Here is a 12,196-nt window from a genome sequence, read left to right as displayed (position 1 = left end):
TTGATTAAAAATATTACTTGCTGTATTTTGTAGCAACATTAAAAAATATTATAAATTTCTTACCGCCAACAAGAACTGTGCCAATGTTTTCCTTAACCCTTCATTCACCAGGCAGTGTGGTTCTGTTGATGCCACCTATGCCAGGGCTGGCAAATCAGAGCCTGTGATTCACCTGTGGCAGCCCTCAACTTTGACTTCCTCTTGCCCTGGAGTCAGGGTTGACCTCTTACCCTGATCTACTCCCAGCCATCCCCTCAAGAAAGAGCCCAATTGGTAGTGTTTGCTGATTTCTGAATTTCTGTCGTGGAAATACTTCCTCCCAGGTCAATTTCAAAACTCATGAAGTCAATCAGCTTGCTAAATTTTCTGAAAACTTAAAAATCAGCTTTCAGGAGCTGATTCCTGCACAGTGGTAGGATAGCCACATTCTCTTTCCATCTTGTTATGTTCACACCTCAGAGGCTCCTTCAGGAATATTATACTCAGTGTACCCTAGTACACTGACCTCAGTAGTGGCTGGTTCTTCTTGCTCGAAAACTGACCTTCACTTTCCCAGTTGTGTTCAGTTGCTATAGCTCAGAGAAGAAACATGAGCTCTGAAGGCTCTTTCCCTTTTCTGATGTCAGGATTTTAGTATCCACACACTAGTGTGTTACCTTCTTAGTGGTTTCTCTTCACTTCTCCTTTACCCATGCTCTTCCAGTAATGTGGGAATTACATTCCTTCCTCTTCTTTAAGTCTGAGCTCTCATTCATTCCTACTAGGCAAGGCAATAGCCACTGGACTGTTCATATTTGTGTTCTCTCTCTCTCTCTCTCTCTCTCTCTCTCTCCCTCTCTCCCTCTCTCCCTCTCTCCCTCTCCCTCTCCCTCCCTCCCTCCCTCCCTCCGTCCCTCCCTCCCTCCCTCTCTCCTTTCCTCCCTCTTTCTCTCTCTACTATGAAATATGATGAACATGTTGTACAATTTATTCCTCACCGCAAGCTGCTGATAATTGTTTTGTGTCTGGAGATTTTCCTGGATGGATGGCTCACATAGGTCTGTGTCATGCAGGCTGTGGCTGTCTATGTTTAGCTTCTTTTACTTAGCATGTTTTCCGGGATTGTCCATGTTATGGTATGCGTCAGTATTTCATTCCTTTTTATTATTCAATAGTATTCCATTGTATAGATGTTTTTATTTTACTTATTCATGTATTAGTTGAACATCTGGGTGCTCTCTTATCAGATACTCTGGATAAGCTGTTGTGAAACATTAATGTAGAGGCATGTGTGGGCATGTTTCCTTTCTCTTTGGCTTGAGCTGATTGATAGAACTGTTGGATCATTTGGGCAACTCTGTGTTTAACCTCTGAGAACCTTCCAGATTCTTCCTAGTCCTGCCTATTCTGTGTTATACCCCACATTGTATGAGGCTTCTGATCTCTGTAGCTGTGCAGACATCTAATGTGTAACATTTGGGTGGCAACGGCTCTGATGGATGTGAAGTGTTCTCTCAGAATGCCCTTACTTTGTATCTCTGTAATGACTGATGATATTAAATGTCTGTGCTTGTTCTTCTTGGCCCTTTGTCTATTTTTATTAGAGAACTTTCTGTTCATATCTTTTACCCATGGTATTAGCATTGGGTTACTGTGACCGAATACCTGAGATAGTTAAGGCATCAGGAGACTTTACCTTGGCTCATGAGTCTGCCCCATGACTGCTGGTCTCATTGCTCTGGGCACTGATGAAAGTGGTGCATCATGGGAGCATGTGCCATAACAAAATGTTCACTTCATAAGACAGGAAGGAAGGAGAGAACAGAACGGGGTCCCTCAGCTCCTGTGAGGGCACATGTCAGTGACTTAAAGACCTTCTACTGGACTCCACTGTCTAAAGATTCCACCACCTCCCAGTAGTGTCACTTAAGGACCAGATTTTAGCATGTAGACCTTCTTGTATATCCTAGATATCTGTTAGGTATTATTTGCAAATACATTATCAATCTTGTGGCTTATCTTTTCAGTTGCTTTAGAATGTTTGTTTTTGATAAACAGAACTTTAATTTTGATGAAGGCCAATTATCCATTTAATTGGTTGCTTTTACTTTTGGTGCCATATCCAAGAATCTATGCCAAAAACAAGTCATTCAGATTTGCCTCTGTGCTTTCTTTTAAGAGTTTTTTGTTCTCCTACTTTTAGATTAGCAGTCTATTTAAATTAGTGTATATTAGTGTATAGTTTAGTGTGAGGTCCTACTCTGTTATTGTATGTGGGATATCAGGTTGTCTACACATCATCAGTCTTGAGGCTACTCTTTCTGCATTGAAGTATGTTGGCAACTGTACTATTAGCTCCAATTTTGAAGGCTGTAAGTTCAACCACACAGGGTGCTTATGGAGGTTTGCTTGTTACTGTGTATTATACTGCTAAATTCTATACCTAAATGTCTAGGCCTACTAGTGACTTCTCATGTTTACAAGCTTTGTTATGCAAACCTTGTTCCTTGATTTAAAACCATTGGTTAAATAATATTGGCTTTGACAGTTACTGGGGGTAACCCCTAATCTACTCTTCTAACTGCTGGCCTGGCGGCTACCTCCCTAGTGGTGTACCCCAGATACTTGCTGTTTGTCCTGGCTACATGCTCATGGTCCATCTTCTTCCATGGAGGTGTCTTTTCTCCCTCTTCTTATTCTTCCTTCCCTGGTCTCTCTCTCTCCCAACCAGGCCACTCCAAACCGATCTACCTCTAATCCCTCCAGTAATTGGCTGTAGCCAATGTTATTTAACCAATAGTTTTAAATCGAGGGACAAGGTTTGCACATCAAAAACTTGTAAACATAAGTCACTCCTAGGCCTAGACCTTTAGATACAGAATTTAGCATTAAAATACATAGCAACAGATCAAACCTTAATCTGTGCTAGGTCTGGTGAGTAAGCTTATGGCTGCATCATCTCATGGCATGTCTGTAGAAGTTCCATTTCTAAAGGAAACATTCTTTAGAATGTTAGAGAAACATCACATTCCAGACTGGAGCCCATGAGTGGAGAAGAGTAATGGTCATCCCCATGCCCACTTTTTACAGGTCCCATCCCCTTTCAGCATGGTCACATGTAGGACCAGTGTGCCATAGTCCAGCACAAACCCCTGGGACCAGACTTAGCCACATAACCCTTTGAACCATCAGTTGGCCAAAGACATACAGGTTCATTCTGGACCTTCTGTTCCATTTCCATTGGTGGGTGGGATTGTCCTGTATCATTAGTTACTTAATTTTTATATCCTCATTTATTAATTAGAATTATTATTATATCTTAAATTATTAATACACTCTTTAGATGTCAAAGAAATGATCATGGCAAGAAAAGAGTAAGGTATAAACCCGCATACAAGTACACATAGATACACATAAATGTGCATACTCGTTGTCTTAGTTTGGGTTTTATTGTTGTGACGAGACATGATGACCAAGGCAACTGATACAGGCAAACATTTAATTGGGGCTAGCTTATAGTTTCTGAGGTTCATTCCGTCATCATCATGGTAGGAAGAATGGCATTGTGTAGGCAGACTTGAAGCTGAAGTTGCTGAGATTTCTACATCCAAAGGCAACAAGGAGGAGACTGTCTTCTGTAGGCAGCCAGGAGGAGGGTTTGTATCACACTGGCCAGACTTGAGCATATATATGAGACCTCAAGGTGACATACTTTCTCTAACAAGGCTCCAATAAGGCCATACCTCCTAATACTGCCACTTTCCATGGGCAAAGCATATTCAAACCACCACACATGTGTATATGTACCTTGCCCATTTCCTCTCCAGGACTTTGGTGAGGAGCGATGTAACTTGCCCTTCTGAGTAGAACCTGTGAATTCAACTGAGCACAGATGTGAAAATCACTGGATTTGTATTTCTACATGTACATGTGTACATTGAGTTTAGTTAGATTTGTTTGCATCTTCATAGTCAGTGTCTTTTTATTGCTTTGAGATACAGAGTTAGAGGACTTTTTAGTGGTCAGCAGTGGGTTACGCTCCTTCCTGATAGTGTATGCATGCCTTGTCTCGGTCTTCAGTGGCCCTGATGTCTTACAGGATGTATGCACTGAGTTCTTCAACCGTTTCCCTTCTGGATGTTCATACTCTGCAGCTTTATTTTTTGAGCCAGGGTTTTTCTGTGTAGAGAGCTCTGGCTGTCTTAGGACACCCTCTGTAAACCAGACTGACCTAGAACTCAGAGATCTTGCCTCTGTTTCTCAGGTGCAGGGATTAAAACAGGTGCCACCATACCTAGTCCTGCTGCAGCATTTTGGCTTTGTCTGTCTCCTACAATGTGCGTCTTAGCACAACCCTTTGCTCACAAGGGACTGCTTTCTTTCCATAGGTATCTGGAAGTAGAACTGCTGACTGTGCCTTTTGTCCTGGAGCCATTTTTAATGTCTTTCCCTCAGCTGTGCTTTATGATGGCCTGTGAATGTTAGGCACTTAATAAATATTTACTGAAGTGAACTCTTAAGGGTTTTTATCTGGGATTTATCTCTAGCTCACTACTTCATCTATGTAAACTGTTTTATGACACCCTCATGACCATTTTACTTCCTCTGAAACGAGTGAGCTTTTCAGTTACGCAGGCTTCATTAGGGGAATCAGGTGAAATGAATCAACAAGTATTTTGATTATCTTCCCTGTGTGGCGGCTGGAGCAGGTGAGGAATGAGTGCCATTTGGCCCAGTGCTGGAGCTTTCGACACACCAGCAAGCCAGGCCTGCTGCTTCCCTGGCATGCATTGCAGCAGTGGGCACAGGGGTGTGAGAGAGATGGAGCTTCACCTGAGTGCATCTGAAAGCTCTGGGGAAGGGGACATGAAACTGCTGTGAATGGAGCACTGGTGAGGGACCGCAGTGGCCATTGGGGCTGCTGAGGTTGAGAGGGTCAGTGTGGATGCAAGTAAGGAAGGGATGTGAGTCATGTAACCCCAGGGGATGGTGTGTGGAGAGGGCGACAAGAGGAGGAGAAGCTGCAGAATCCAGCCAGCCTTCCTGGGATAGGCTTGGGATTCCAGGTGGGCTGGCACTGGGCCACCATGAGAGCTCTTGAGTAGAATTATATTACTGGGGCTGGTCTTCAGAAAACTTCAGTAGTTCTGGGGCATGAATTTTCAAGGTCTCTGAGATGTAACTTCCTGTTCCTCACTTCTTCCCAAAGCTGTCTGAAAGTGTTGTGAACCGCATGAAGGATTGCAGCCAGCCTTCAGCAGGGGAGCAATCGGCTCCTGGTCTTGGTCCTGCACCCTCCTCTCCTGTGCCCATTGTTCCTGAACCAACCATCCCTGTGTCTACTGCCCCTACACCTACCACTTCTGTGCCTACTACTCTTTCACCCTCTGTATGTGGTCCCCCAGAAGGCACTTATAAAGCTCCGCAGACAGGTACGTTGGGAGAGTGGGAACAGAAATTGGAAGCGATATGCCTGGCTGTTGCTAGACTTGCCTTTAGTCTTGAATGATAGGAGTCACTGCTTTCTGAGACAGTGGCCTTCCATGCAGCAAACTCTGTCTGGTGTAGTGTAGGCTGCAGCATAGTCAGAGCTTGTCATGTGGCCAGACTGTTTTCTGCATAGTGTTTTTATGTCTGCACATATAAAAGATGAGGCAGAAGGTCGTGGTCTGACAGCTCAGGTAGGAATCCATCTGCTTTTCAGGATCCAGGAGAAGCAGAAATGTCTGTCACTCAGTTGTGGCAGCTCTACCCTAGTTGCCAGTCAAAGACAATACGAAAATGGGCCATTGGGATACATTAGTGAGTACTGCTGGTCCCGGCCTCGGATACCCTGATCCAACCTTTCCAAGACACCTTGGCCACTGTGGAGCTGGCGCCCATGCTGCTCTGTTGAGCTTTTCCCCAGCAATTGCTTATAGCAAACACAAAGAAGCAAAAAGCTCTGAAGAGAAGACTGTGAGGAACAGTAGAGACAGAGTATTCAGAAGGCTTTGGAGTGCTTGCTGTTCTAGTCAACGAACCCCTGTGAGAATCTGGTCTGTTACTTAGAATTTGTTTTTTTGTTTATTTATTTGTTTTTTTTTTTTTTTTTAAGTAAACCACTTCAGAAGGCAGACTGTGCCTAGGGTTGCCCCTGTGGTAACTTTGGCTTGGCCTCAAGTTGCTGCTGCCCTTCCTACCCATCTTCTTTGAGGGTTGTATTAGAGTCTGGGAGTGTCCACTTTGGTCCAGTAGCATTGCTGGGACACAAGGCAGGTAGGCAGCCCTCTCTCTGAGAGTGTATACAGCTCTGATTAAAGTCCATATATTCACCCTGGGGCTCATGACATGGCATCGCATCAGAAGCTCATGCCAGTTGCCTAAGGCCAGGGGTAGTGAGAGCAGGCTCCTTATGTGAGGCAGAGGCTACCTGCATAGGTAAGACAGGGCTGTGCTGGGTAGCAGTTTCAGGCAGGTGAACAGTAGGAGCAGAGGCTTAGAGCTGGGGTATAGCCTACCCCGTTGAGGAAGTAGAAGCCATTTGCTGACTCTAGACTACTGAGTACAAAAGAAGGGGAGACATTGGTTGTGGTCACCTCCAATAGGGGCTGGAGGGCTCGGACACTCCTCCCATTGTGTTGTAAGCCTCAGGGCTTCTCACAGGCCTTAGAGCCAATCAGGGCCTGGGTTTCACGCTGAGATCTTAGTTAAAGGGCTGAATAAGCTCACCCTCCAAGTCCCTATCCTTTCCTGGACCCAACATGATTCTTTCCTAGGAGTTCTTTGCCCTAGAGATGAGAAAGACTAAAAGGGGTCTAACTTGACTCAGTGAGCTTTAATAAGCAGATTTAACTGAAGAGGGAGAGAATCATGGGCAAAGGAGATTGTTACAGTGTATTGTCATCTCAGCTTTGGAGAATAGGTACTGACTTCAGTTTCATTAAGTTTCAGCTGTTTGAAAGGAATAATGGGACTTCAGTTGTCACTTAGTTTTAGCAGTAACAAAATATTTTGCAGAGTGTATTTTAAGTTTCTGAATGTGGAAAAGATTCGACAGAAGTGGACCAGCTTAAAATGGGCTGACTTTAAGGTGTCTTTTAAGCATAGTTTTTGCCTTTATTTTAGTGATAGAACAAAGTTAAAAAACACTGTTAAAATTAAATCATTCCCTTACACTGTTGCTCTGTTGCAAGAACCAAAGTCATGGAGATGCAGAGGTCTCAGACACCATAGCAGACTACAAAAAAAGGCGTCATCATGAGAGAAGTCCCTAACAACCCAATACTTCTAGATAATTCTAGAAGTAAAATAGGTTTAATGGAGAATGCCACACCAGCATTAAGAATTTGTAGAAATGGATGCTGTTTTCAGTTGCTGTAACTAATACCATAGGTGAGATAATTTATGAAGAAGTCAGTTTCTATAGCTCAAGGGGTTGGAAGTCCAAGTCAAAGGGCAGCATTTATCAGGGCTTTATTGCTGATGGGAACTGGGTAGAGTTCCGAGGCAGCATAGGACAGCACACGGAGGACAGAACAAGTCTGAATGCTGAAGGCTTTCCATTGTCTTACAAACTAAATGATGCCATCCGTGGTGGGGTGCTTTCTAGTCCTAATTGCTACTAAAGACCTTGCCTCTTACTGTTATACTGTCCCATCTTGAGTTTTAGAGGGGCAAGTATTCAAACCATGGCAGGTTCCAAAAGAAACAGGATATAAGAGTCTCTACCCTCCTCTTGCAGATACATGGCAGAGGGTGATTACCCTCAGCCATCTCTGGCCTGTGGGGTTAGGAGTTAATTTCAGAGTGCTAATAATTGTGGGGCATGTAATGGTGAACCTGGAGGGCAGCATTTGGGTGGTTTGCTGCCAGCCCCACAGTAAGGATGCTCTGCTGCAGAACCTGTGGTCAGAGCAGCCTCGTGTCGTTTGGCGCTGCAGACTGGTTATTTGAGGTTATGCTCCTATCTGCCTCTAGAACTCTGCAGTCTGTCCATGGGGCATGCTTTTTCTTGGGGACACTGTCCACATGCAGAGTGTGCTTTCCTGAGGAAATACATTGGTGTGTGTGTGTGTGTGTGTTTTCCTGTACCCTTTCTTTATCAATCCTGAGTGTTGTTAATTGGCCCATTTCTGCTGGTTCTTTTGCAGACTTTAAAGTGTTCAGTGCAGAGAGTGGTGGTGGTGGTCTGCAGTCCTCAGCAGTGAAGGAGGATCTCAGGAAGTAAGCCCAAGAGTGTATCCCCTTGCTGCCCCCAGACCCCAAAGCTGCTTTCCTCCAGGTGTACCTCCACCCCCAACCCCTGACTCCTGGAGCACAATGCCTTGTCATTTTTATGTTGGCTTGTGTTGAAACACAATGCCATGATGGCTCTGGTCCACTGTAAAGGGCACAGGGAAACTGGTTACCAGAGATGGATTCTTAAAAAATTCATTCTTAAAATCCAGAATTAAAGAGGCAGGTTCTTGGAAGAATAAAGGAAGTGGAGCTTGCTCAGTTCTGTGTGATGAACCTCCTGCCAGTCCAGGCCATGATCTTGAGAGCTCACAACAGCCATTTTATCTGTAGCTTGGATATATAGAAAAGTGACACCAAGACCCCTTATGTTGAGGCCAGCTTCCTGATTTTTTAACCCACCAGTTGTCACCTGGAGAAATCACTGCAGAGGAGGATGTTCTTAATGGGGGCATAGTCAGGAGTAAGTACAGTGCCTGCCCTCTGTGCTCTTTACTCATAGGCGTCCTCATCGTCCTTGAAGAAACAGCCTCTGTATGGTCCCAGGGCCCAGTCTCAGCCTGTGGACACTATCAGTCCTGGCTGAGGGTTTGCCCTCCAGCATGACAATCCTAGGTAAAGACTCATGGTCTCAAAATTTACCCTCCTGTATCCCAGTGGTATCTCCAGGAGTGTATAACCTCCCTGCTCCCTTCAGTAACTTTTAGCAATTTTAAAGCAATACATGCTGATAAAAGATTTTTAAAAAATACATAAAATAAAAACAAATCCCCATAGACTCATTATCTCAGTGCAACTGCTGTGGCTCTTCTGGGTGTTTCTTGCATTTGATGTCTTTACCTTAACTCCGGGTATATTAACGTCATAGGCGTTTTCATATCTTGTTGCTTTACTTTCTATTATAATTACTTTCCATCAGTTACACCTGCTTTCAAGCATGTTTAGTGCTAATCAGATTGTTTATTCAGTCTCAGTTTTTAGATTCAACTTGTTACATATAAATCCAAGTTAGCACTGAGGCTGTGGTATAGCTTTTCATGATGCTGTGGCCTTTTCTCTACTGTGACCCTGCTGCTTGCTGCTTGTGCTATTTTACTTCTATGAACAACACAGAGGGCATCTTAGTCCTCTTAGCTTTTATCTGCTGTGACACACTAGCAGAATGCCAGGATAGGTCAAAGGTTACAACTGCACTCCGAACAAAGTTAGATGTTTAAACCCCAAGAATGCTGCTGTCTAAACCCTTCAGGCCCTCTGCCAAACAAGAAGGCCATACCCCACCCTGCCTACTTGTTTAAAAGGATGGCTCACATGGGATTCAGCCCTGCCCTGACACATTCCCACTGCCAGGTGACTGCCTCATTCTTTGCCTGTGGCTAGCTCTCCTGTTCCTGATCTGAGTTGTCCTAAATGTCATTGTCCCTTGACTAGGGGGCTGTCACTGAAGCTTCCCCTCAACTGAAAGAATTGGCTTCTGGTTTCCTATCTTGTTCTTCTGGGCAGCCAAGGGCCAGAAACCCCAACCCTGCTTAGATAGGTACAGTGAGCAGGCAGGTCTTTTCCTGCCCATGTTCTTCTAGCCATGCCTTCTATTAGTTTCTCTCTGTTTCTCTCTTGCCTAGGTTCCAACAGCAGCAGGCAGCAGTCCAGGATGAGCTGGTGAAGGTAGCAAAAAAGGAGAAAGAGGCAGTTGAGAAGCATTTGAAGGCATCCCTGCCCAAGAAGAAGGCCAGCCCCACCCATGAGCAGCAGCAGTCAGCTCGACTAGTAAGTGTGTCTTTCTGAGCTGGCCCATCTGCCAGTGTGTGCAGGAATGGGCAGCAGAGGCCTTGCCCTGGAGGCTCAGGCTGCTCCACAGCTGCCTTCATCAGTTGTGGCTTTGGGGTGTTTTCCAGGCACTGGCAATTGGGAGTCTTTAGACTCTTGACTCCTTTAGACTCTTTGCCACCTTGTCAAAGTCCATTCTTGTAGCTTTAGGCCTCTAGAGCCATGGGGGATCGAGAGTCTCATTTGTCATTGCTATCACTGGTGTAAGGGCTGCAGTGCCATGTGTGTCAGGAGGGCATCGGGGTTGGGTTTTGGGGCATGCAGTGTATGACACCAAGAGTATCATTTTCACAGCAAGGCAGCCCAGGTGCAAAGCCGAGCCCTTTGCTTATAGTTTCAGCACATTGAGCCTTGTTGGAGGATCATGATGCTCACACACAGGATTGCCCCAGGGGTCAGGGATAATAGCTACCCAGGGCTTAGCAGGAGCTGGCAAACAATGAAGGAGTGCTATAATTGCTGCTACTGTTATTAATGCATCTAATTGATCAGAGCTGTTCGTAGGGATTCTTCAGCTTTAATGCAAAGTTTATTTTACAAGTGAGGTGTCTAGGAGCACCCGGTGGGCCAGTTCATCCAGCTGCTGGCATCATCAGGATTCGGGACTCCTCCTTCCCACTGTTTCCCCCAGTCAACCAGCCACACTCAGGATGACTGCTGCCACCTCACAATTACAACTCTGAGCATCAGAAGAGAATCTGTTTCAGCCTCTGTCTATGTCAGCAAGGACAGATTTTCTAGAGTGCTTCCTCCTAACAGCATTTGTCTTCTATTCCATTGGTCTGAATTGCACTGGGTCCCCAGGGCTAACATTCAGATACAGAGGGACTAAGGAGACTGTGCTGTCTGCAGCTAGGATCCTTTCATTGCCATGGTTGGGAGGTGGTCAGACAGACCCAGACTGAGGGCAAGTGGGGTAGTCTGGCTGTTGGCAGCTTGCTTGCTTTGGAGACCATGGGTTTGAGGCTAGGGGGAGCTTTGCCTCAGTTATTCGGTCAGCAGCCTCTGCACACAAAAGGGTGCAGAAACTGGGGTGAGATTGTAACTCTGGGATGAGATGAGCAGAAAGATAAGCTAACGGTCCTGATAGTCACACAGCTGTTCAAAGCACACAGAGGGTGAAATGTTCTGCTCTGGAAGGTATAAGCCCTTACTTAGTTAGCTTCTGACACTCAGGACGGGGGAGAAAATAGAAGTTTGAGAGAGGAGAGTTGGTTCCAGTCCAGTGTTAAGTGGCAGAGATGAGTTCTTTGAGAGTGTTGTAACCTGCTAGTAGGCAGAAATGACACTAACTTTCACCCTGGAAGATGGGTAGCCACTGGGACTAGGAAGCAGTTAAGACAAATGGTAGGATACAGGATGAGAAGGTCAAGGCCTGAAGGCAGATTATGGAAGGCTTTGGGTGACTTGATGAGCTAACAACAAAGCAGCCCTCAATGCCTCTGAAACAGTAGAGGCATGCTAATAGTTGTAAGGATGGGATGGGCTATCTCACTTGTACTTTTAGAACAGAATCTGAGGTTTCCTGAAGATGGTGTCTGCAGAGAGGCAGGTTGTCACCTTACTGCAGGCAGCCTGACAGCCAGTAATACAAGAGATGACTTTACAGAGCTATAAGGTTAATCATGGACTGAGCAAGGCAGGTGTCATTCACTTGGGACAGATGTAGAGCAGAGCATGCTGTCGGCTTCATTCTCACCTGAAGGTGATAATTACAATGAAGGGAGTTAACAGCCTCTCTCCCCTCCACCTGCAAAGGAGAAGAGGCCTTCCCCTCCTGCCTTAGGGGAAATGTGGAAAGGGCAGAATGCACCCTGGTGCAGGTGTGTGGATTTTTGTTCGTGTGCTTGGTAATGAATTGCTACTTTAGGATGAAGAGAATGTGCCCTACCAGCTTTCTCCCAGCTTTCTAGATGGATGATGCCCTCTGCAAACTATTTTCAGGGAATAGTAGAACAAGTCCCTTCAAGCTGAAAATATTTTATCTACTTTTGTAGGTACTTCTACTTTTGGCTGCTCAACATCTTTTTCTCCTTATGACTAGAGTTCAGATCTTCTTTGAAGAGCTTTCCTGTCTCCTGTGGTTGCAGCCTCAGTAAGAGCCTAATTTTAGTGCTTCTGTCGAAGCTAGATCTGGGCATATGTCCCAAGTTCAGCCAGGGATAGATAGCCC

At 45.2% G+C, this 12,196-nt stretch overlaps 1 protein-coding gene across 1 annotated transcript in view; it reads left to right on the top strand.

The window, feature by feature from the left end:
* The window catches only part of Chchd6 (coiled-coil-helix-coiled-coil-helix domain containing 6), a 206,279-nt gene that overhangs the window by 15,537 nt on the left and 178,546 nt on the right, over nucleotides 1-12,196 (top strand). Inside the window, exons 2-4 of the mRNA XM_034511780.2 lie at nucleotides 5,189-5,411; nucleotides 8,112-8,184; nucleotides 9,819-9,963. Of these exons, the coding sequence (XP_034367671.1) occupies nucleotides 5,189-5,411; nucleotides 8,112-8,184; nucleotides 9,819-9,963 (441 nt within the window). The remainder of the gene's footprint in view (nucleotides 1-5,188; nucleotides 5,412-8,111; nucleotides 8,185-9,818; nucleotides 9,964-12,196) is intronic.

Source organism: Arvicanthis niloticus, chromosome 9 (assembly GCF_011762505.2).
Source record: "Arvicanthis niloticus isolate mArvNil1 chromosome 9, mArvNil1.pat.X, whole genome shotgun sequence".
NCBI classification, from domain to species: Eukaryota; Metazoa; Chordata; class Mammalia; order Rodentia; family Muridae; genus Arvicanthis; species Arvicanthis niloticus.
This window is presented reverse-complemented; position numbering and strand designations above follow the sequence as displayed.